This window comes from Ptychodera flava, chromosome 9 (genome assembly GCF_041260155.1).
Source record: "Ptychodera flava strain L36383 chromosome 9, AS_Pfla_20210202, whole genome shotgun sequence".
Taxonomy (NCBI): Eukaryota; Metazoa; Hemichordata; class Enteropneusta; family Ptychoderidae; genus Ptychodera; species Ptychodera flava.
Genome location: NC_091936.1, coordinates 31,425 through 58,122, shown reverse-complemented (window position 1 = coordinate 58,122; position 26,698 = coordinate 31,425). Strand labels below are relative to the sequence as shown.

Sequence of the window (26,698 nt, the reverse complement as noted above, 5' to 3'; positions counted from 1 at the left end):
TATGATGGGGACACCTTATGACGCCACATATTGTACCTCATTACTTATGCGCATATCTAATTTTGAGCGAGCCAATAGAGCTAGAGGTCTGATTTTTGGTATATAGGGATAACTTAGCAATACAATTTTTTTGACAAAATGTCACGTGACCTCGATGACCTTTGACCTCAAATATACATATTTGTCCATAACTCAGTAACCACAAGTGCTACAGCCTTCATGTATGGTATGATGGGACACCTTATGATGCCACATATTGTACCTCATTAATTATGCGCATATCTAATTTTGAGCGAGCCAATAGAGCTAGAGGTCTGATTTTTGGTATATAGGGATAACTTAGCAATACAATTTTTTTGACAAAATGTCACGTGACCTCGGTGACCTTTGACCTCAAATATACATATTTGTCCATAACTCAGTAACCACAAGTGCTACAGCCTTCATGTATGGTATGATGGGACACCTCATGATGCCACATATTGTACCTCATTAATTATGTGCATATCTAATTTTGAGCGAGCCAATAGAGCTAGAGGTCTGATTTTTGGTATATAGGGATAACTTAGCAATACAATTTTTTTGACAAAATGTCACGTGACGTCGGTGACCTTTGACCTCAAATATACGTATTTGTCCATAACTCAGTAACCACAAGTCAGGCCTCGAAGTTTACGCCGGCCCAGCGGCCCAGGGCCGGTAAAAATTGCGCTGGGCAGGTATATTTTATTGTCATCGGCCCAGCTGGGCCGGTGAATTTGTCAGACTAATACTGCTTATTTCATGAAATTCATGTTTCCGCTGATAGAAATGTCCACATTCAGGAAATAAAACAATTAAAAATGCCCTTGCCCTAAGTTCAAAGCACGGACCGTTTCAAAGTAGAAGGATGTTTGACGCGATCGCGTTATCATCAAGCGACTTCCGCATTGAGGGCAGTACATATTTGGTGTTGCGACCTGACCTCTCCCACACACGTACACAGCATACAGTGATACACAGCAGTGTACGTGGTCTAAATATTGAGCTACCATAAACATGATAAATTTGCATACATCGTCACTGCGACATGTGACTTTTTCATTCCTCCGTACGTACGTGCCTCGCTTCACCTCATAGAATAAACATGAGTCTTTCAAACTTTGGCTTTACAAAATGTTCGAAGGTAGTTTGTACTGCGCAAGAAAATCAAAGTGAGAAAAGAAAAGGCGATGACAAAGAAGGAGACAGTACAGCAACGGCCGACAGAGGCTATGACAGTGATACAACAAATGTGGAGCCATGTGGTGAATCGACGTCTGTAGCGAGCACGTCAACAGAAAGTGAAAAGTCCGTGAAGAGCAATGGCAGTGCACAATTCGACTTCGTATAGGAAGGAGTATGAGCGAAAATACAGGGATGAATGGTTCAAATGGCTAAAGCGAGATGAGAAAGACGAGCAGGCAGTCATGTATTGCTATAAATACTGTAGGAGTTTCCCGGTCCCAGTACTGGCCAACAAACAAGTCATCAGCTTTCTTTGTAGGTACGACGTGATACAGAAGACAGGCTCTGACATAGTAGCACACGTAAAAGACTTGTGAAATTGGCTTGGGCAGGTAAAAAATTTGTTGGGCTGGTAAATTTTCAGAGTACCTGCCCAGTTGGCAGGTAAGCAAAAAAATAAACTTCGAGGCCTGCAAGTGCTACACCCTTCATGTTTGGTATGATTGGACACCTTATGACGCCACATACTGTACCTCAATAATTATGCGCATATCTCATTCTGAGCGAGCCAATAGAGCTGGATGTCTGATTTTTGGTATATAGGGATAACTATAGGAGAGAAATTTTTTGACCAAATGTCATGTGACCTCGATGACCTTTTACCTAAAATATATGTTTATGTCAATAAATAAGTAACCACAAGTGCTATGTCCTTTGTATTTAGTAGGATCGGAGGCCTTATGACAACACACGCTTTACCTCATTAATTATGTACACATCTATTTCTGGGCAAGCGAATAGAGCTAGAGATCTGATTTTTTGGCATAGATAGGGATTAATTAGCAATATAATTTTTTTTTTCAAAATGTCATGTGACTTCGATGACCTTTGACCTTGATTATACATATATATGCATATTTCAGTAACCACAAGTTCTATACCCTCCAATTTTGATATGATATTAGACCTTAAGATGTCACATCTTGTACCTCATTTATAATGCGCACATGTATTTCTTGGCTGGCCAATACTGCTAGAGGTCTGATCTTTTTTCCCGATTTAGAACCATAACTTAGACATGCCTCATGTGTTTCAAATTGGGAACAACGACATAGACCTATGTGCCCATAGATCTCAACATATACACTCCAGTGATACTTCTTAATGACCACATTTTCCTGCCCCATCAAGACTAATACTCCTATTACAAGTGGGGACTATGTCATTGTAAATGACTTGTTGAGTTAATGGTTGTATCACAGTATTCGATATATCTAATTCTGTATTTTTTCCATTTTATATTCTGAATAATTACATTAAACATATTTCACTGTCTCCAGTACATTTCATTTAAGTATTTTCACTTCATGCACTTAATCCCTTTCACACATGTTCAAATATCTGACCAGAGAACAAACACTAAATTGTCCAGGATGGGAGCTACAGTGTCATTGACGCTATTTTTAAATCATGTAAAGAATAAAAAGAGGAACAATAGCGTTGATCGCGATTTCGGGTTTGTTACTAAATATAGCTGCACGCGCGCGACATTCGGACAAATATGCTGAAATTCGGACAGATTTTGTCGTTGTATGCGCGGCTGTTGTTGCAGCTTGTAGTCTCAGTCATCAATTCATACGAATAAGTGTGACGCTTAATAGACTTTCTAACACTCGCAGGTTTTATTTTCGTTGTTTATGAGGAAAATGCGGACAAATGTTTATTTATGCATATTAATGAGAGAGAACAGTGACGTCATTTGCGATCAGCGCTATTATGGGCAATGATTAGACTTTGATGATTTTTTCATAACATGTTGTCCAAGTTTTTTTCCAAGAACTCTATTTGTTGTTTGTGTCATAGTAAAGGTTAAAAATTAACAGTTTAATTGTCCCTGTCTATAAAGAGAGGGGTCAATTTATTCACCAGCATTCATGAAATATAGATCTGAACGGAGTTAAGACCAAATTTTGTTTAATAAATATTTTTTTAATTGAAGGACAGACACCTTTCACGAAGGACCTGGAGTTTTACCGTGCTCCTGGTCATTATTATCTGCAGCTATAAAATTGGCAGAAAATGTGCTCAGCAGTTTATCTGTCAAGGAATTACAGTTATGCTCAACGGAAAGTAGACGATGAGATTAAATGATACCTTACTCAATTACTAATTTACATCAGACACTTTATTTCTAAAACTACACTAGTACCTCACAATATTGCTTGCGAGCGGCAAGTTCTCAAAGACAAGAATAACAAATACCAGACCTAAATGATTCCTTAACATAACAGTCGCTTGCCTGCTTCTCTGCCGACATGAGTGCCTTATCTCTTTCCACTGGTTTATTGCCGTAATCTTATACCACGATACTAATTACACAGCGACAAAAAGACAACTGTAAGTTGGCTGAAGCATGAAGTAACATATATGCCTCTCAAAGAGATATATAAAAGGCAAATAATGAAACATCTTCATCATTCATGAATCAAACGTTTTGTCTGAAAAGCTCTTGCAAAGATATCTTGAGACAGACAATAATTATATGGTTTCTCTGGTTTGGCGAGTAAATCTTGTAGAGGATTATACAAATCTGTAATTGACCCTCATCAATTTTGAGCCATTGAATAACAGATAGACAAAGTCTCATTTGATTGGATATAATAAACACAAAACGTTAAACATCCCAATCAAATGTACTTGGAAGAGTATGCATGAGAATAGTTGCACCACTGTTTGACTGCTAGAAGAGATACACAGAACAGTGGACACATTAATCATCAGTAGCTTAGGTAATTGTAAAGTTGGCGATATGGTACATAGCTAGAGACCCCCATGCGTGATAACATTGCCAAATTAAGTCAGTTTTATCCAAATGTTTTTGTCCACACTTATCTTCACTCTAGCACAAATTACAGAGTGGCAGTTGTTGTAACATTTTCACCACCATGGTTTGGCAAAATACCCATTGTTATCAATTGTAAGTGTGGACCTGTTTTACAAAGAATTAGGGGGGTTAGGTCGAGGCATTTTCATACAAAGAATTAGGGGTAATCTGTTTTAAGGCATTTTAGTGTCAAAGAAAATGAAAATTGGCAAAAGCAGAAGTCATGATTTTAAAGATTGAAAAATCCAATCTACTTGACACTTACTGAGCAGTGTCTCAACAATGTCGGCCGGTCTACCCCGGCGATGACGTTCATTCCAGCAAGAACTACAGTTGTCTTTTTGTCGCTGTGTAATTAGTATCGTGGTATAAGATAACGGCAATAAACCAGTGGAAAGAGATAAGGCACTCATGTCGGCAGAGAAGCAGGCCAGCGACTGTTATGTTAAGGAATCATTTAGGTCTGGTATTTGTTATTCTTGTCTTTGAGAACTTGCCGCTCGCAAGCAATATTGTGAGGTACTAGTGTAGTTTTAGAATAAAGTGTCTGATGTAAATTAGTAATTGAGTAAGGTATCATTTAATCTCATCGTCTACTTTCCGTTGAGCATAACTGTAAAGTGTATGTACAACAGCCCTGGCCCGGCCCTGGCCCAACATTTGGAATAATAAAGTACAAACGTTATTGAAAATAGGGTTTGTGCAATTTGTATATGAAATTGATTTGTTGGGTGTGGCTAATAAAAATTGCTTGTGGCTAAAAAAATTATGATCATTTTAGCTACACTAACAGACTGTGGCTACAATTAAAAAATTCCTAGCGCCAACACTGCTGAACAGATTTCGTTCAAACTTGGCACACTGTCATTGTATAGTCTGCATGTACATGTCAATTAATGGTGCAATACAATCCAATATGGCTGCTGCAGTTTATAAATGTAACTTTTGATCTTGCCATGAAAAACACCAACATTTATTCTTCCAAGTACACTTGACCCCCCCATGGACTACTATCATGTGATTTACCAACATTTAACAAATTCAACCCTCTCTCCTGTACTGAAGCTACAAAGCATGTAATTCAATCACTGTAATTCAAACACCATAATTCAGCGGGGACTGTGTCATCAACGATGACTTGTAATATTAAAACAATGCTCATCAAGATAATTTGCATAAATAAATACTAATCCATTATCATGTTACATTGCCAGGAAACTACCTTGTTCTTATGACCCTGAAATGTTATACTATTTCAAAATGATTTTGACCACATTCGGGACAATAAATAAAAAAACCTGTGACTTTACAGACTTTGGTATTCTATCAATACATATGATGAACCTATATATTTTTGTGCTAATTAATGGGAAGTTATGCAAATATGCTTCAGGTTTGGAAAAACTTACTTTGGAAACTTATTTTCGAACAATTCTGTTGCAGTTACTCCATTGATGTTAATATTGACAAAGCAGTTGTCAACAAAGATGCTTTCAGAGACCCAACAAGAAAACGGAAAGCAAGGAGAGAAGCAAAAGCCAAATTTGAAGAAAGGTAACAAAATTTAAAATCTCAATATGCTGAGTGATAAGCAGCAGCATCTTTGGTGATATGTCATTGTTAGCTTCCATTGGCTAAGGGAAGAGTTAATTTTTAGCTCATATTTGGTATACCAATGAGAGGTTATCTTATAAACCGAAGTCAGTGGCGTCTGTATGTTTGTGTGTATGTGTGTAAGTAAAGTATGTCCGTCATCATCAAAAATATGCAAACCGCTGCACGTTTTAGCTTGGTATTTGGTTTGTGGATGCATCTGTGGCTACAGATGGGACTTCGTTCAAATAGAGTTTGCATTGCCAAAATTATGCAAATGAGCTTAAAAATATGAAAATGGTCAAGAATTCATAACTCAAGAACTACTCTTTTGATTGCTTTGAAAATTTGTGTGCAAGTACCCTAGGTGAACTTTGTACAGTTATTAGCTCACATTTGGTATACCAATGTGAAGTTATCTGTTCATTTGCGTCCAATTTGTATGTATGTATGAATTTGCTCGTTAACACAGACTGTGAAACAGAAATAATACCACAAACCCAATTGTTCTATGATAAAACTAAAATGTACCGTGTAAGATTGCTACCTTGATACTGATAGTGAAACAGTTACAGAGTAATAAATTGTCTTTGCGTTTTATGGTGAACAAATCTTGATCATAAACCTGCATCTTCGAAGACTTTTATTCAGGGCATCTTTCTGTCATTGTGTTTTTTTTTAGTCGGACTTATAGGTTTGGTCGCGTCCGTGTGTGCGTGCGTGCGTGCGTCCGTCCGTCCGTTCACGCCGATATCTCAGAGATGCCTGGAACGATTTCATTCAAACTTGGTACAAGGATTACTTCATATGTCATACATATGCACGTCGATTTGTTTTGTGATACAATCCAATATGGTCGCCATGCGGCCATTTTGTTACGATTTTTTAGTCCCCACGGACGAAGTTCAGCGGGGACTTATAGATTGGGTCCTGTCTGTGTGTCCGTCCGTCCGTCCGTCCATTCGTCCATCCGTCCGTCATCAACACTTTCTCAGACGCTGCTGAACAAATTTCGTTCAAACTTGGCACAAAGGCATAGCACTATAACCTACAGATGCACGTCGATTTATTTTGTGATACAATCGAATTTTGCCGCGAGGCGGCCATTTTGTTGCGATTTTTCATGTCTTTGGACCATAACTCAGACATCCTTGAGCAGATTCTGTTCAAACTTGGCACAAAGAAATAACACTGTCGCTTTCATATCCATGTCAAATAATTTTGCGATACGATCCAGTATGGGCGCGAGGCGGCCATTTTGTTGCGATTTTTAGCTCCCATAGCCATATGTATATATGGCAATGGAAGCTATTCTTATAGGCTAGGAAAATGTCTGTATGTATGTATGTCTGTATGTCTGTATGTCTGTCCGTCAACATCAAAAACTCCAAAACCGCTGCACATTTCATCTTGATATTTGGTGTGTACATGGATGATGGGCTGTAGATGAGATTTTGTTCAAATGAAGTTGTCATTGCCAAAAATATGCAAATTAGTGCCAAAGAAGGCGTTTTTGGTAAAAAATCTCCTTCTTCATAACCGCTGGTCAGACAGCTTTGATATTTGGTATACAGGTCCCTAGGGATAGCCCAATTTTGATTTGTTCAAATTGTGATGAAATAAGCAAATCTGTAATTTTAAGGAATTTTTTTGTCATTTTTGGTCAAAAATTTATTTCATCAAAACCGCTTGTCTGACAGCTTTGATATTTGGTATACAGGTTCCTACAGATAAGTACAAACAGGTAGGTAATTGGTGACAGAATTGATGTTTAAACTTAAACTAATTTCTGTCATATAATTACCTACCTGTTTGCTCCCGCCCTTCCTCCCCACGGTTTGTTTGTATTTATTTGCCGTGAGTGTAATTTCCATTGGTTATTATTTTCTCATGGTAATCCTTGAGTTATTACCCCTATTTTCTGGGTGGCTTTCACCTTCAGGAAAGGTTGATACATGCAGTGTTCTAGTGAGTTCACAATATGCTGCAGATTAAAACTGGTGTATCGTGGGTAATTATGCATAGACCAAGGGGGTGTTAGGCGAGATTTAAAAGATCTTATCTGCGGTTAGAGAGCAGTTAGAGAAGAAGTCCTATAAGTACAAACAGGTAGGTAATTATATGACAGAAATTAGTTTAAGTTTAAACATCAAATATGATATACAGAATATATGGTGAAATCTGCAATTTTGTATTTTTGGTGCAATTTTTGCCATTTTTGGTCAAAAAATGTGTTTCTCAAAAACTACTTGTCTGATGTCTTTGATATTTGGTATACAGGTTCCTGGGGGTTCTCTTAGTGTGATATAGTGAAATTTGATGAAATCTTCAATTTTTGTATTTTTGGGTCAGTTTTTGCCGTTTTTGGTCAAAATATTTGTTTCTCAAAAGTTACTCATGTGATAGCTTTGATATTTGGTATACATTTTATACATAATTATGATGAAATCATCAATTTTGTATTTTTGCAGCAATTTTGCCATTTTAGGTCAGGCCATCCTGAAATGAGCTATCAAAGATCTCAACCTTCTTCATCAATACATATGTCACAAAACGTTGCTCTCTTCATAACACAGCAGAGCTCTGTCGACCATTGGGTCGTTTGTTAGCTCCCATAGCCATATGTATATATGTTTACAAGTTTACATTTTATTGAAATCTCAATAGCCACTGAGCAGATTAGATGAAAAATTAGCATGTAAGTACTTTGGGCTGACCTGAAATGATTGTGCACATCTTGGGTCAGTATCTTGGACTTGCTATTTTCATGAATTTTTTTGTAATTTTCTCCCATTTTTGGTCAAAAAATCTTCTTCTCTGAAACCACAAGTCTGATTGATTTGAAACTTGGTATGGAAGTGCATAGGAGTGACCTTTCTCAAATCTGGGCAAATCGTGGTGAAATTTGCATATTTGCATTTTTTGGCTATTTTTTTCATTTTGATCAAAACTTTTTTTAAACTCTGAAACCACACGTCCGATTGAGTTGAAACTTAGTGTAGAGGTTTTTATGGGTGACGTCAGTAAGATTTTATCAAATTCTGGTGAAATTTGTATAATTTTATTTTATTGGGGGAATTGTTTCTATTTGTGATAAAAAAATCTTTTAGCTTGATTTTAGCTTGTTTTGATAACTATATGGGAGCGACCAGTGACATTGTCACTATTTTTCATGTCTTTGGACCATAACTCAGACATCCTTGCATAGATTCTGTTCAAACTTGGCACAAAGGCATAACACTATGGCCTACATGTGAATGTCAAATTAGTTTGGGATACGATCCAATATGGTCGCGAGGCGGCCATTTTGTTTGCGATTTTTCATGTCTTTGAACCATAACTCAAACATCCTTGAACAGATTCTGTTCAAATTTGGCACAAAGGCATAACACTATGGCCTACATGTGCATGTCAAATTATTTTGCGATACGATCCAATTTGGCCGCAAGGCGGCCATTTTGTTTGCGATTTTTCATGTCTTTGAACCGTAACTCAATCATCCTTGAACTGATTTTGTTCAAACTTGGCACAAAGGCAAAGCACGTACTATGGCTGCAGAACTGCCATTTTGTTGGAATTTTGCATGTCTTTGAAGCGTAATTCAAAGGTCATTACACCCATTTTGTCCAAACTTGGCACAAAGATCAAGTACTATGGCATACATGTCAGTGTACTTCGTGACATGTTCCAATATGGCTGCCAGATTGTCTTTTTTTTCCAATATTGCTGCCAGATGGCCATTTTTGGATTTTTTCATGTCTTTGAGGGTTAATCATATGCAAATATTCCTTAACCAATGTTGTTGAGACTTGGTACAAAGATAAAGTACTATGGCGTACATATGCATGTCTACTAATTTTGTGCTATGATCCATATGGCCAATAGACAGCCATTTGATTTCAATTTTGGTGTGATTTTTTGATGTCTTTGAAACATAAACATAGGTCACTGTCCCTCGATGGACTGATTTTGTTCAAACGTGATACGAAGATAAAATACTATGGCTGCATTCTTGTGCACATTAATTTGTTTCATTATATGATCCGAAATGGCTGATGGCTGATTACAACAACATACCCGATCCCATACCATTTCGAAAATTCCACCAAACCATGTGTATAGTATGTGCCGTCATGACACTAGAGCCAGTGTGAGGGCATCATTATGTGTGATGTAATCAAAAGTTCCTTCAGTGGTCGTTACCGGCAGAGATGAGTCATTTATTGAACGTTCCTCAGATTACTTTATTATGCAAGTCACAGGCCTGATGCACCTGTTGCATCAATGTCATTCCACAGCGACCTAGACCACAGCTACCTAGACACAAAAGATTGTAACAAAACGGATACGCGGGGACTGTGTCATCAACGATGACTTGTTCATGTACGGAACCATAACTCAGGCATGTCTCAACTGATTTTATTCATAGTAGGTACAAGGACATTGACCTATATCATACATGTGCACGTCAATTTTTTTCATGATATATGGCCGCATGGCGGCCATTTTGTTACAATTTTTCCATGTACAGAGCCATAACTCAGGCATGTCTCAACCGATTTTATTCAAAGTTGGTACAGGGACATTGACCTATGTCATGCATATCCACATTGATTTGTTTTGTGATACAATCCAATATGGCCGCCGTGTGGCCATTTTGATATGATTTTTTCATGTACAGAGCCATAACTCAGGCACATCTCAACCGATTTTATTCAAAGTTGGCACAAGGACATTGATCTATATCATACATATGCACGTCAATTTGTTTTACGATATGATCCAGTATAGCCATATGGCGGCCATTTTGGTACAATTTTTCCATGTACAGACAGCGTTTCCGTTACAATTTCAAAACTTACGTACGATTTTACGCAACTGAGTTTTTATTTGCGTAAAATGTATTCAAAATGCTTACGGTAGGAATCAGTATCTGAAGTGAGCTGGGCAGTCTTTTCTGTAGAACTTGGGGGTTTCCTGTAATGCGCATGCTCTATTAACAAAAAACAACAACCTGGGGGGCTTCAAGGTGTCGCTGAACGTTTGCCATGCCGTGATGCATGTCCCGTATATGATCGTTGAGCAGCCCAATGAGTTTATGTTCAAAGAAAATACCTTCTGACTACGAAATTAGTGTTTTCAAAGGGCCAACAAAAAAAGTCCAGCGGGACCTCTCAAGAATGCAACCCGACTGAGTCTAAATGGTCACCCGTAAACACTTTCCAAATTACATGCGACGTAGTGACCATTAACTGTATTGTGTTACCAACAACGTAGACTCGATCGATTCTGGAATTTTTTGCATCTGTAGTGCCATTGTCTGTACAGAACTGATTGATATGACGTTTTGTGATGATGAAATACAATGTTGCATAAAGTGCTGCGGTCTGCTAAAGTCTAACATGTTGCAATATCATGATAAATGTCACTTGCAAGTAGGTGCATATGTTCTATTTTTGTCCTGCAATGAACCACGTTCAGGCAATGTAGTACGGGCCAAGCACGTCGTGTCATTGGGCAGCATTTCTCAATGCGTATTTGTTTACGCAGTCATGATTTTTTTTGCGTATTTCCGAACAATTTTGCGTAAAATACGCAGGATTTTGCGTTAATGGAAAAACTGTCCAGAGCCATAACTCAGTCATTGTCTCAACCGATTTTATTCAAACTTGGTACAAGGATATTGACCTATGTCATGCATATCCACATTGATTTGTTTTGTGATATGATCCAATATGGTCGCCATGCAGCCATTTTGTTATGATTTTTTTCATGTACGGAGCCATAGCTCAGGCACATCTCAACTGATTTTTTTCAAAGTTGGTACAAGGACATTGACCTATCATGTCATAAATATGCATGTCTTTTGGTTTCACAGTCCAATGCAATATAATGGCTGCCTGGTGGCCATTTTGTTACGATTTTTTCATGTACAGAGGTATAAGTCAGACATATTTCCACCAGTATCATTCAAAGTTGGCACAAGGACATTGTTCTATGTCATACATATGCAAATCAGTTTGTTTAACGGCATGTAGCAGTATCATATCAATTATTGAACTTTTGTAATTAGTCTGATATGTCAAGAAATACTGCATCAAATTTCATGAAACTTGGTACAGATGTTAAGCTCACATTGCTTTAAACACAGACCTAATTAATGAAGAGGACTCTTTCCTCTCAGAGGACTTAAAATTGTAATTAACCCTTTTTTCTGCCAAGACCATATTTCACCACCAGGTCAAGATGGTTAAAATTAATGAAACACAACATATTCCATATCAGTGTTCTCCCTGAACAAGGTAACAGGGGCGTGGCGCCCTCTTGTAAATTCCGAGCGCCCCCTTGCCAGAAATGAAAAAGATTTATTTTTTTTGAAAAATAAAACAATAAAATGTACGGGAAAAAAAGTTGACAGTGATTTACAAGCAAAATGCAAGTGTGATCGTTGATCCTGCAGGCTGCAAACGTAATTCTCATCGATCTTGCAAATCTCGCGAGTTTGTGATGTCATCCGAGATCATAAGCCCATGTGCAACTCATATCGATGGCAGCCATGTTTGCATGGCTCAGGCCGTTACGTATCGTTAGCCACGGTCCCTCCATAGGGACCGTGCATTAGGTAACCGACTTTATAGCTGAGTAAACATGCCAAGGAGCTTGAGCCGAACCAAGGACAGCAGAGTACACTGAAGATTTTATAGGAGGTTAGAATTTCGCTTGTGTATTCCTTCCCAAAGCAAAACGACCTTTTTTAGCAGTCCGGGTTATGTCCATAGAGAGGATAGTACGATTGACCAATCAGCGAACCTGCCGCCGCCAACGTCATGAATACTTAACCATGCAAACCTTGGCTCATACATTGCAACGAGTTTGGAACTTTTCGGCTTGATTTCGCCCTTTATTTTTAGCACTGGGTAGTTTTTAGTTGTAGACGTTACTCACAATGTTTAGTACGGTCGAGATGGTGACCGATACAAGTGATTAGTACATTGAAAATTACTTATTTGGATGAATTTCCTGGCCGGGTACGGCTCCTAGAAATCAGCATTTGACCCTTGTAAATTTACAGTAAGTTATTTGTTGCCAAATATCGCCTATTTTTGGTCAAATTTCAATTTAACCTTGCCATCTGCAGTATGCAGAATTTTTCAAGCTTTACAAAGATGGGTCAACTGTTTTAGTCGGTCATCGGAGCACGATGGAGCACGATTTTTTCGATCACCATGCGTTTCCCGGTACGATTGACCCTTCGCTCAGAAAAACGCGCGCCGGATCAATCGCCGAGAAGTTAACCAAAAGCTGGAAAAGAGAACGAAAAACGTCCAATAACTCTTTGTCGAATATGGTCAAGGGTAAAGAAACTCAGAAAACTATTCCTGAAGAAATCTTACAATTTTTAACACGGTAGAACGTCGCCAATCGACTGGAGCTAAGATACTTCCGGGTAGCCAACAGTCTCACTCGATCGGTGGATCTGTCAGGTCATATCGCGATCTGAACAAAGTGAACCAATGTAACCTTTGACCCTTGTTACATATACAGTACGTGATTGGTTCTTGCCTTAATTTCATTACATATACGGTACGCCATTGGCTCTTCCCTACTATCCTCTATATGGACATAACCCGGACTGTTTAGGCTCCGCCGGAGGATGAGAACACGTGAGTGCTATGGTGCACGGTGATAATTTTGACATCGATGAATAAATGTATGTCTGTCGCTAAGCTTATGTTTTCGTTTTCAAAAAATGTAATCTTCATTGAAATCACTGAACTGGAATAAAAGTTGTGGAACACCGTCTCAGATTTCTTTTCCTTTGAGTTTTTTATACGAAAAAAATCTGAAAAAAATACTCCCCAAGTGCCACCAAATAACACCATTTTAATCTCTGTTTTTCAAAAGCTCCAACGGCAGGAGGGGGGGCACCCCCCTCCTGACCTCCCCCCGCGACCGCATAAGCAGTCGCTTGTGGTGCTTCGCACCACGTCTTCGCCCTCTTGTAAAAAAATCCTGGGGAGAACACTGCCATATGGTATATTTTAACATAATACTGTACATTTGAAGGCTGTTGAAATCATAAATACTGTACACTGGATTTTTTTTTACTAAAGATGTCATAAAATACCAAGCCAAGTGGGTGAAAATACTTCAAGTTTTGGCTCAATACCACTTTTTGCTGACTTGGCTGATTGGGAAATGATACTGTCTGGCAGGAAAAGGGTTAAAGTACCCATTAACAAGTGGGGACTGTGTCATTGTCAATGACTTGTTTTCAAACGTCATATGAACGTTGAATCATCGCACCCAGATGTGCAACTGAACATCAGTGACATCGTGGCACTTCCGAGTACAACCGATCATTGGTTACCTCTTGACAAACAAAATTTTTGCGAATGTTATTGAACGCGGGATTTCTCTGTGCCTCATGTAACTATTTGTTACAGTTTTAAGGTATTAGGAATAATAAGTGAGTACATGGATGGCAATGACATAATGATATAAGCATTCACTACTGTACACCTCGGTGCACTTGATGTTTTCCTTCCCTTTTCTGACCCAAGAAATCATGTTTCAGGATTTCTGTTGCAATATCTCAATGGTATAGGCAATATCTAGATGGGACTATTTGACTTCTCTAAATCGTGAAAATTTAAAACACAAGATAGGAGTCAATAAACTAGTGTTAAAACCAATACATTATTCTCTCAATATAAATATATTAGAAAGATTACAAGTTGACAATGAAAATTGAGGAACAACAAATATAATTAAATACAATGTGTGAGCCTTGTTTCTCTGACCACAAAAGATAACATCTCCCCTGAGAACTTAAAAGGAATTGACTGTTTTAAAGAAAAGCAGGTATAGTACTGATCACAGTTGATTTGCCAAAAAAGTGTTCTATAATTTAAAGGTATATATATAATAGACTTTCCATTTTGTTTGTCATTTGTTGGAATGTAAAATGAATAAATAAAAACATCCTGTGATATGTGAAACACTGGCTTAAATTTGAAAAATTGCACTGCTACTCCATTTGAAAAAAAAAATTGATGCAGGTCTGACTGTAGAAATAAAAAAATGCTGTCTCTCTAACAAAAAAAAGTTCCCATACCCACTTCCTGCATACCCCCCCCCCCGAAATCAAATGGGTCTCCCCTTAATATGCGCATGCGCACATAACAAGTTATGTTTCTCGGTCAGTTGCGAATTTTGACGTTTTAGGTTGGTTTTAGCGTATATTTGATTGCTGTCATGTAATTTTTGGCACGAACCACTCCTTCGATAGACTGAAGAATGATGGCCTCCGTACTCCCCAGTACCGGCGAATCCATTGCTTTAATAGCGAGGCAATCCCACCGCGGCCGTACTAATAGCTGGGTGAGAGCGAGGGAATGCTCTGTCCTTCTACCTCCGGCCTCCATGTCATAACAAACTAGTGTCTTTTTATGTTGATATACTGTCCTTTCGACACAGCGATAACTTTTAGTTTTCTGTTGCTTATTTTTGGTAATTTCGACAGTTGTGCATTGATTTTGACATCATCTTTTACTTAATAACCGTCGATGTCGGCAACTCTCTCGCTAGCCCTGCGTACGATGCTGTGTGTTAGGAACGCACACAGGGAATGCACTGCGTACGTACGCAGGGCTAGCGAGAGAGTTGCCGACATCGACGGTTATTTACGAAAAGTGAATAAAAGACGGGCATTTTTGGAAGCGATCGAGTAGCTGAGGCGGGCAGGGATACGACTTGGGCCCAAGAACGCTGAATTTCGGCTGTAATTTGGCTTTTGTACGTCAAGTCCCAAAATGGATTTGAAGTCACCGACCCTACGTACGGGTCTTTGCAGGGCTGTGGTGAGCGGGGCGAATAGCTGTAGCGGAACACACAGCATCGTACGCAGGGCTAAATCCGACATGGGAATTTGGCATGATCATCAGATCATACATGATCCGAGAATGCAGTTTAGCAAGGTCACGATAACTAATGTTGTTTGTTTCACTGTCGTTTAATACCTAGTATATTTCCACTAAAAGACCATTAGAATTTCCTCCTGGCTACTTTGAAATCGTGCACTAGCTGGCATGCATGTAGTTGTCAACATCACTATGCTTTAATGTACAGTAGACTCTCATACTATGAATATATCGACTGTCACTGCATGTGTGCAAATCACTCCATATCATATCAAAAAATGTAGTATTGCGACGTTTGAGCTGCCAGAAGCCAGAATTTACAGTTTACGAGAAAGTTATCTTACATGTAAAACTCAGTTCTACTGTGAACAAAATGCAAGCTATGTTGTATAACTATCGTGAATAGCATAATATTTTGTACCTATCACCGTGTCAGAAAATCAGAAGGAAACACAGCCAGTCAGACAAACTGTGGTCAGGATGATACTGTCCAATTTTAATATTTGTCTCTCGGCACACACCAGATACTCATGACTGTAAAACAACATTTCCATATAATTGTATATTCAGTTTTTATATTTAGTTTGCTTTTCACCATATTGTATGTCCTTCCCTGCACTACATAATTCAAAATTAAATATTGTTTTTGGCCTATACATACTTGAGGGGTAAGCTTATTTAGTCTCATACATTAAAGATGCACTGTTGACCTACAGAGTCCAAACTTTTTATCATTGTATTGTAGATAGGTGTACACTCCAAATACTAAGTACAAGTGTGGTGAGTGTAACAAGCAAATGTTTTTTAGTCAATGGTTCATATCAAGGTTGTTGATACTTAGAATCCGCACTTGAACTTATGCTGGAGCGGTAACCAACCAGTTCAAATAACTTTCATTTATGTCAAAACAATTTGACTTTTTGCCAAATTGCACATTTATGGCAATTAATAAACAGTAAGGAGGTACAAAGGACGTCGGTGCCCCCGGGCCTCATGTTGATTTTTCAAATGAACGTTTATTACTAAAATTAATCTCCTGTACAGAAAAGTACATATCAAAACAATTCAAATTTTGTGACGAAAAGCAAAAATGAGATCAGACAAATGCATAATGGTAAAAATGATGGTCAATTATTGAAAATACTGAACAAAGTTTAACTATTAAAAAACAGCAAAAACTGCAAAGTGGCAAAGACACTGATGCTGGAGCGAGACGGAGAGAACCGGTGAAAAGGCAAACAGGTAGCTATAACACTTGCAACATGGGCAAAAAACCAAATAAATCTGAAAAAAGCACAATTTTGTTAATGACAGAAGGTAAGATGCGAGGTGGATGAAAAACCTCCACTGAATGGGGAAAGAAAAAGGACAAGAACACCTTACATCTTGCAGAAAAAAAAGCCACCCAACCGCCAATGAGAAGGGATATATTGAGAAAACTCTTCGATGGCATACTCTTCGTTGGCATGTACATGCCAACGAAGAATCTTCTCAACTGACTACCCCCTCCCATTCCGTGAGGAGTACGGTGCCCAGGACGAGTTAGGTATTGGCAAAAGGGAAAGTGTGCTTAGAGGTAAAAGCATCACAAAAGAAAAAAGTGTTTACAACAAAATTGAATCAATATTAATTGTTCCATCAATGTCTACGGAAGCAATGACGTCATTAATACACCAAATGTTTTTGAATGTTTTAAATTGAGCATGAAGTAATTATATTCTTCTAAAATGTCGATAAAATTGCTACAATGGGTCCAAACCAGATATGGTCAGCTGTCAAGGTTTTGGTTGGTCATTTGAAAGGGGAGGGGTCGAGTCATGTCAATGTGACAATGCTGCAGTTTCTCTTTTATTTTCTTCTGAGCGAATAGAGTTTTCAAAAAATAAAAGCAAAAGTTATGCAGCAAAGATAATAAAACAACACAAACAAATAGGTGAAAAGCTTTCTGGATGTGATGAAGGAGATTAGACAAAGATTTTTCACGTGCACTTTTAACTCAGGATTTTTTTAAAGAAGCTGCAGTATCAACTGATTTTGACATCCTGCCCCTTTCTGTGAAACTGGCCTTGACTTCAGCACCAAAGGACTGTAGTGACAGTGAGGACAAACTTGATGAGGACTTTCATCTCTGGTCTGACCGGGAGGCAGAACATATGTTCCTGCATCTTGGGGGAGGTCTTTCTGAAAATGATTACGTCTGTCTGGAAAAATCACTGAGATCAAAAAATAATGTGTCAAGAATCCCAAGACTCTCAAATTTAAAACATCATTTGAGACGGTTTTATGGTTCAGTGATTGAGACCAGTCATGGAAATAAAAAGGGGTGGAGGGTCAAGTGTGTTGAACAACAAATCTGGGATAGACTATGTGAAATAAATGATGAAAACAATTTAGGGTTGGATCTCGACAATAAAGCTGCATTAGGGGAAGTGGAAATAATTGTTGGGGAAGGAGGGGACACCTTTCAAGACAGCAAAGGTATTGTTCAAAATTTGAAAGTTTTTGCTGTCAGTGGGGCCATTAGGGCAATCTCCTATAAGGGAAATGAGCTGTGGAGAGATCCAACCTCTCAGTCCGAAAACATTAGAATGCCTTTTGCTATCATAAATGCGGCAGAATCGGACCAAACAGTAAGGGATAAAATTCTGCCCATTCTTAAAGAAACCGAGAAGTTTGCAAAAGATGGTCTGAGAGGCATGAAATACAACCGTCGATTGGAAGGAGACGAAAAATAGAAATGTCTTGTCCTCCAGAGAAAAAGTGGCAAATTCTTTTGCAATCTCTGCAAAGTGGCAATAGAGCAATGCCACAATACTAATCACTCATGGGACATGACAGTTTCAGCTGAGGATATGACAGTATACCTTAGTGTTAAATTTTATTCAAAACTGTGTGAAGTATGTGCCACCATCCAAAGATAAAGATACGGGAAATCTGTAACAGAGAAAAAAGGTATAAGGTGACTGGCTATAGCTAGCTCTGATTTACGTCGAACCTGGGACTGAATCATTGTTTCAACATACATAAACACCAGCGGTGAATTACACTCAAACTGAGGCACACGTGCACACTACTGATCATTGTCTTAGCTAATATATAGACATATACAAGCGGCTGCGTCTATAGTTAACGTCAAAACTGGGACACTGAATCTTTGTTTCAACTTCTAAATTACATCGTTCCGTTCGAAAGCCTACTAGTTTTACATACGTAAAGCAAGGTCAACCATGCGGTATACCGATTGAAAACTAGAAAAATGATCAAAACAGTTACGGTTTCAAAAATTTGCAAACCATCTTCCGAAAAAGCATATCAGGCTTCAAATTTGGGTAAAATTCCAATTTTCAGTATTTCTTGATTTATGAGGACAACAACAATGACAGAGAGAAAATAAAACCGTACCTTTGTCGCCATTGTAATGCCTGATCGAAAGGTCAAACTTGTACGAAGTCATTTTTAAGTCCAACGAAGAAGTAGGCAAAAAACACACGAAATTCTCGATTTTACACACCTAATTTGCATAATCATATCAAAGGAAAGAAAAATCCAAAAGATGGTGAATGTGGTATCACTGTAAAAGTTGGAATTTCGTCTTTTCAACGAGCACACTGTGAACGAGGTTAAATTAAGACCCTCCATGTTAATGGCTAATCTTTGAGTATCCCCGGCTTTCCCAAGGATTTTAATGTGCGCCCTCTCTAGTCCTCTCCTGTACATGCATGTGCGCTGATCGTGATGCATACCGGGAAACATAGCTTCTAGTGCGTGCGTGCGTGCGTTCGTGCATGCATGCATCCGTCCTTTCATGCAGATATCTCAGAGATGCAAGGAGCGATTTCATTCAAACTTGGTACAAGGATTACTTCATGTGTCATACAGATGCATATTGATTTGTTTTGTGATATGATCCAATATGGCTGCCGTATGGCCATTTTATTACGATTTTTTCATGTATAGAGCCATTACTCAGGCATGTTTCAACCGATTTTATTCAAAGTTGGTACAAGGACATTGACCTATGTCATACATATGCACATTGATTTGTTTTGTGATACGATCCAATAAGGCCACCATGTGGCCATTTTATTACAATTTTTTCATGTCCTGAACTACAGCTCAGACATGTATCAAGCGAATTTATTCAAAAGTATTTTTATCACAGACCTAATGAAGAGGACTCTATCCTCTCTGAGGACCTGTAATCAAAGTACCCATTAACAAGTGGGGACTGTGTCATCAACGATGACTTGTTTTGTTGTAAATTTGATAATTTTATGTTCAATATTACTTTTACTTTATAATACGTTTAAAAATGATGCAAACATTTCCTCAATGTGCCATGAAATTTTGCACAAGTTGGTTGATGATATATAATAATATGTACGGCAAATTCTCGGCTCTATGATGCTACAACAATTGCAAAATTAGAAAAACATTGATTTTCAAAACAACATCATGTAAAAAAAGAAGAAACACTCAAATTATGTGTTTTGTTAATTTTTATTTCATCTGGGACTTCTTACCTGAAAAGGAAAGTGTAAAACTGCGCAATAAATCAGCTGCCAGCTTCATTTGATGAGGAAAAGTGTCAAGAAAATTTCTTGAATTCCCCATAAGCAATATATCATTGGAAAGGAAATTTTATAAGCTTTAAAATAATTTAAGGTTGCTGTAGTCAGTTTTGAGCCACTTTTTTACAAATTTGGAATAAACAATACACTGTTAATGATTACAGAATATTTTAATTTTTGAGTGGGGAGTTCTGGTCTCCACTGTATATTGTTATGCAAATGAGCTGGGCTGCAAAGGGTTAATGTTTTTGGACTCAACCGCTCTAAACACACCAAAAAGACGCCATTGATAATTATTTTACAAGGAAAAGATGGGTTTCTTAGCTTTGCACGATGACCAGCGGTGGCAAGTCTGTATGCTACCAGGCATGGAAGGCCGTCCCAGCCCATCGTGTTTCACGAGCGTTATATCAAAGGGTATCGCATAACTGGAGCAGCTGGCCCCACGCCTCGCTGTGCACATTGTCCGACCCAGGCGTAGAACAACACCGCTGTGTAAAACCCATTGGTCAAAACTATTGATCATGAACCTCATGACCTCGATGACCCGAGCGTGTTCGATACACGCCACAAGTACCGCTGCGATATCACAGCTAGTAATCGGACTGCTATCACAGTCACGGACGTCGTATTTGGAATGTGATTATAGGGGCTAACTATTGATATTTTGAAGCTTCAAACCCTCGATTTTCAATTTCGATGTGTTTAGAAAACTGTTTGTAAAAATTTTGTAATGAATTAGTTACGTTCAATCCATGGACGACGCAACTATATTTCGACGTCTATGGTGCTTACATATCGGACATGGGCTGTCTCTGTGTGTTGCTTTCAACACCTTCGCGAAGTTTTTAGCGCCCGAAATAGCTTCCACTGAAAAAACTAACTATTCAAAACGGGACAGCAGCGTCACCTGACTTAATATCTGTGTTCTCCCTGGCCTTTCGAAATTGTTAGTAAATTTACGAATTTGGTTAAAAAAAAATTAGTAAGCACAAATTATGTAATGCTGAGCCCGCCCATTTTCAACAAGCACTTCTGGTACACAATAAATGATGTTAAGGGTATAGAAATGATGAATGATTTCATTATAGACAAAGGAAAGTGAAAAATTCCTTTTTAGTTTTTTTTTGACAATGAACTTTCATATTTTGATACACATTTTCAAAAGATCCATTAAATAACACAGTACATCATGGGTCATGAGTGCTTGTAACATTGAAATTTCTTCCTTGTTTCAATAAAGTGTGTCATTTTGATCAACTGGCCCATGAATGTTATTTAATTAATCGATCTTTATTACACAACATAACATTTTCAAGTATATTGTGACACAAATTGTAACTCCCTTTGTGTGTGTAGTCAGTGCTTGATGATTATATATATTAATATATGAAGTGGTCATTAATATTATCAGTGTTTGCACAAGTTTTAGATGCTAGAAAATCTCTCCCCTGTTTTTCATATTTGGAAAGCTCTGTTACTTTGAAAGTATGCATGTCATCCATAGGTTAGGTGGTGCCTCTTGGTAGCTGCAGTCATTATGCCATATTCTAAAATTCTTTTAAAACAACCACTGATCAGAACATTTGGCAGTCTGTGGTTTCGCACAAATTTTGTCTCATTATAACAGCAAATTTAAGTACGCAAACTGAGACTGGAGATCCTGCTAATGTTTTTTTAGAGACAGTTATACTTTTAAAACGCTGCAGATGATCGTCATTTATTTTTTGTCTGGATAAACGTTTTCGTCTTGGGACTGTGCACAGCATTGTCTTTGGATCATCAAAGAAAACTATCAGTATTCATAACATTTGCTGAGACAGTTTCTTGTAAAATATTTTGAAGGAAAACTATTAAAATTGGCAAGTTCACTGAAAAAAATTCAATCTGCAGATCGTCAAATGACAAATCGATGATAACTAAGATTTCCGGCTCGTTTCCACCTCCATGCACAGACAAACACTTTGTGGTACGGTACATCAACCATGGGCGGTCGGGACTGCAGTTCGACTGTCTTTCCGGCTGACTGTCTTGATCTCTTCTCGGCGGTTTCATTGTTTCCAATTTTTTCATATCAGGTGCCGTTTTTATGCCCAACTTTCTTTCCCAGCTGAGGATACTATCTATCTGAAGCATTTGTAACTGCCCGCTTCCCTCGATCGATCCGCTTCACCCGCGTCCATTCGGAAAGTTAACAGCATGTGAGTGTTTGGGTATCTCGAAACTACCGTCATGCATGACATACCAGTGTGAGAGTACACGACCCGGGGATCTTGAAACCTTTTCTCGCATGCTCATGTTAGCACAGGTCAAAGTCCAAAGCTATTACCATTGTCGATGCGCCGATGATATGGGCCGAGTAGTTTTTGAAGGACGAGATATGACAGTATTTCCCAGGAATTCATAATCTTGACCGAAAATCAGGCTTCAAAAATAACAAAATTGTTCGTAAATGGCCGATCGGGCATGTATTTTTTTTCGTAAATTTTCATTTTTGTTCGTAATTTACGAAAGTTACGAGCGACAGCGAGAGCACAGAATATGAGGTATCATGACTTGTAAAACGCCATCAATACGGAGCGAAGTGAGTACAATGAACAGCATGTCATTAAATGTCCGAAAACTGAGATCGTCCGACTCTCTCCATGGTCACACTGAGTGTACGGGGACGACCTTGCAGTGGGACCGGGTTGGGTTCGTTGCTGGCCGTAGTCTCCTGTGTACATACCGAAGCCATAGTATTCACATGGTGTCACCGGTGCTCTCGATAATGACAGAAAAACTGTCAAAATTTTGAAAGCTGTCGGATTTAATGCAACATATATCGGAAGAGATGCAACGGAACCAGAGGATCTCAGACCCTGAAAGCTCGATTGTGTACACACAGACAATAAGGAGCTTACGATCCCACATGACTTTGTAAAACGGATTCGTGATTGGCTAATTCTGATGATATGTTCTCATGAATATTTAATTAACCCCCATTCATACTTTCGCAGTTTCCCGGCGTAATCTGCCAGAGCTTGATTTTTGCGTAGGTCAGCGGAGCGGAAATTATTGCTCTGGCTTGCAAGAATGACTTCAGCCAATTCCCAATTTGCATATTTAATGATCTTTTGAAATTAGGGATATATACTTGAATTGACTGGACCAAAATTGATGAAACTTGCTATGTAAATTAATGATACTGTGATACAACATTATTGAAAGTCAAGGCATTTTTACTTCAGCCAATTCGTTTTTTGCATATTTAATGAACTTTCCTAATTAGGAATATATACTTGGATTTACTTTATCAAAGTTGGCAAAACATGCTATCTACATCGATGATTATACCAGGTTATAACTATATTGAAAGTCATTTCACATTTTCATGTCAGCTTATTTATAATTTACATACCTAATGAGCTTTCAGTTTAACATACTCTATAGCTTGAAGGACGTGACCACTTGGTATATAAAGTGAAGATACAATGACAGCAGTCAAAGAAATTTATTATTTCAGCTAATTACATATTTGAATACTTAATGATGTTTAGAATTAATCTCTGGTGAAAATTTTTCATGATGTTGATCATAACACTTTCAGTAAAGTTGCAAACATGTAGCAAAGGTTCAAATTTCACATAACTGCAATATATAATGAAACACATGAGCATTTTCAGTTCGTATGTGGTGTTCAATGTTGGCACACAGATTAACCCTTTGAACCCGGCTCGGACAGAAATGTCCGATGACGTCATAGAGTACCAGGGGGTCAGGGTGCAAAGGGTTAAGTACTATGTCATATATATGCACGTCAATTTAGTTTGTTATTCAATCCAATATGGATTTAAAAGGAACTTGACATGGATATTCTTGCAATATTTTTTCATCGGAGAAGCATATTTGAGCTGTAGAATTCTAATTTACAAATAGTTTTTCTGTGATAAACACTTACCAAGTGTGAAATTTCTTTCAAAAGCAGACATCACCATATTGAAAATACTCCCTCATGTGGCCACTTTAACACTATTACAGTGATCAACTATCATGGGTTTCGCAAGGTATGTTGTGGGATCCAGTTATCAAACATGGGATTTTTTCCGTCCACAGAGGTTTTTAATGGTCCACAGAGTGGTTTCCATTCCCCAACCCTATATCTATCCAACCCTCGTTAAATGCACTATAGACATAGAATTCAGTAAAAACCCCGGTAACTGACATTTATATTATTCTGTTCCAGATACAAGACTGGCAAGAACAGATGGTTTTTCCAGAAACTTCGTTTCTAATTTCAGAATGTCTGCACTGTATATTTGAGGCAACAAAACTGAATTAAAGAGAAGTTTTTGAAAAAATGTGGGGTTTTTTGTATCATTTTCGCTAGTAATTAGAAAAATACCGCAATTATATGGTGTCGGTCAAATTTGATCAGAATTGGTACATACCAAAGATCAACAATAAGTGTTATTTCTATCTGTTCAGTGCAGGGAAATTACACGTTGATGTTATGACAATTTCTGCACAGTACAACCAGAAAAACAACAAGAAATATTTAAACCAGAAAATTAAGAATGACAAAAGTAAATAAGGTCTGAAACTTTAGGTACTGAAGGTCAACTTAAGCAACATGGATAGCAGAGAATCTTTCTACCATGGATGTACAAAAATAGACCTCCACGGTTTCAGCAGATCTGTTAATATGTCACAGTTCATAAACAATGACAGGAAATGACCAATTAGCTGTTTCAGCTACTGCTACCACTCCCAAACATAATAGGTACCCTGCATACAAATAGGTTAAAAGTCAAAATCCTCTTATTAAGATGTGTGGGCTGATTCAGTTCACTGCCACCACTCCTGCACACTTGCAGTATTTCCCTTTTTCTTACCTCATTTGCACATTTTTGACACTGATGTGTTCATTTGAACAAATTGACATCTCAACCCCTACATCTACCTGTACACCAAATACTGAGACGGTAGCTTTGGCGGTATGGGAGCCTTTTTGTGTGACGGACATACAGTTCAAAGCAGAACTAACGCACCATCCGGGCTCGCCTCAGGCACGCCTGAGGTGCGCCTGAGGGCGCGTCTCAGACCACACAGGTTTGCCCTCAATAGCTCATTATCTCCAACTGGAAATTGCCATTATGTTGACATGCATAAATTATGCAGCGGTAACTGTCCCAGCCACAGTGTGGTTACACTGAGCACGAGTAAGACAAGTGTCGACCTAACTTTTCAGACGTAAATTTCTGGACTGTAGACCGGCCAACAATTTGTTGCACTTGCAGTTCAAGCATATAAATCTACACACCTTCACATCAAAGGAAAGCTTGTGACCACTTTGTTGAAGGGTCAAATTTCTGTACAACTTTGTAGCAAACAACGTAAACTTAGCAAGTGTCTTGTGTACAGTGATCGCCATCGATCGTTTTACGATGCCACAAAAACGAATTGGTAATAATTGCCCTCCAATTTATTTAGCTTCGTTCGCCGTAAATTCCTCTGAGCCAGACCATGATCACTGACTGTGGCCAGACTTCCTTTTCTTGTCTGGAGCGACAATATGAAGGCCAATTTGCTGTGTGGCTCACGTAAATTATTTGACAAATGTATCGCCTACATTTAAATTGGCTCAAAGTCAAACAATGATTTGATCACAAATCTCGGAGAGTTACGAAGGCAACCTGTTGTAAACGATGATTCAGTGATTGTGAATCGGTGACCATTTAGAGAACACGTTATTCTACAAACACCGACTACGTTAGTTTTTGTACAAGTAATGAAATACATCTATTTCAGTTCAACAGTAAAACATCGCGTTCTTCGACATGTTGAAACCAGAAGCGACATCGTTCTTTTTTGACGACCATTGGCATTGTGTTGAAGTAGTGCGGTATGACAGGCCACGCCGTATTCAGTGTGGTTGTGTTCAATTTTTACATGACCCACCAGTTGTATATTCGAAATGGCAAGTTTGGCGATGGTGTAATTTTTCAAGTAAAGTAGAGCTTGTCAAAATCTTTCTGGCACTTTCTTTCATTTTCTGATGCCCGCATCGTATCAGTGTGTCTCAATATCCTCGACATCGATAAAAAAACGAGTATCTCTTGAACCCTCTTTCATTTTCCAACCATCGTATCAATGTGTCTCATTTTCTATCCCCATCATTTCAAGCTCCTGGTTTATTTAGACAAAATAATGAGTCATAGACGTAGGAATATGACGCGAGGTCAACAGTTCGGAACTTGGAGTGACCGTTGCGTTGGATAACTTGGAACATGTTGCAGTGTGTTGTAGTTGTACATCAAGACTCCCGTGACCGGCTGCCATGGCTGTCTCCGTATCAAAGTTTTAATACCTCACATAAACATTCATTGATCGCTCCAAAATAACATATTAAATTAAGATTTGGTAAAAATCCTTTTAAAATTCCTCATCTTGAGTGTTTTTGACAGAGAAAACCTCAACCACAGATCACGATATTGATCGAGCTTTCATTCAGAGTGGCCGGTGCAGTCAACGCGATGCTC

At 38.4% G+C, this 26,698-nt stretch overlaps 1 protein-coding gene across 1 annotated transcript in view; it reads left to right on the top strand.

Moving 5' to 3' along the window:
* Window positions 1–24,517, top strand: part of LOC139141341 (large ribosomal subunit protein eL27) — a 39,915-nt gene extending 15,398 nt beyond the window's left edge. Inside the window, exons 4-5 of the mRNA XM_070710977.1 lie at window positions 5,534–5,644; window positions 24,403–24,517. Coding sequence (XP_070567078.1) covers window positions 5,534–5,644; window positions 24,403–24,451 — 160 coding nt within the window. The 3' untranslated portion in view covers window positions 24,452–24,517. The remainder of the gene's footprint in view (window positions 1–5,533; window positions 5,645–24,402) is intronic.
* The last annotated feature ends 2,181 nt before the right edge of the window (window positions 24,518–26,698 follow it).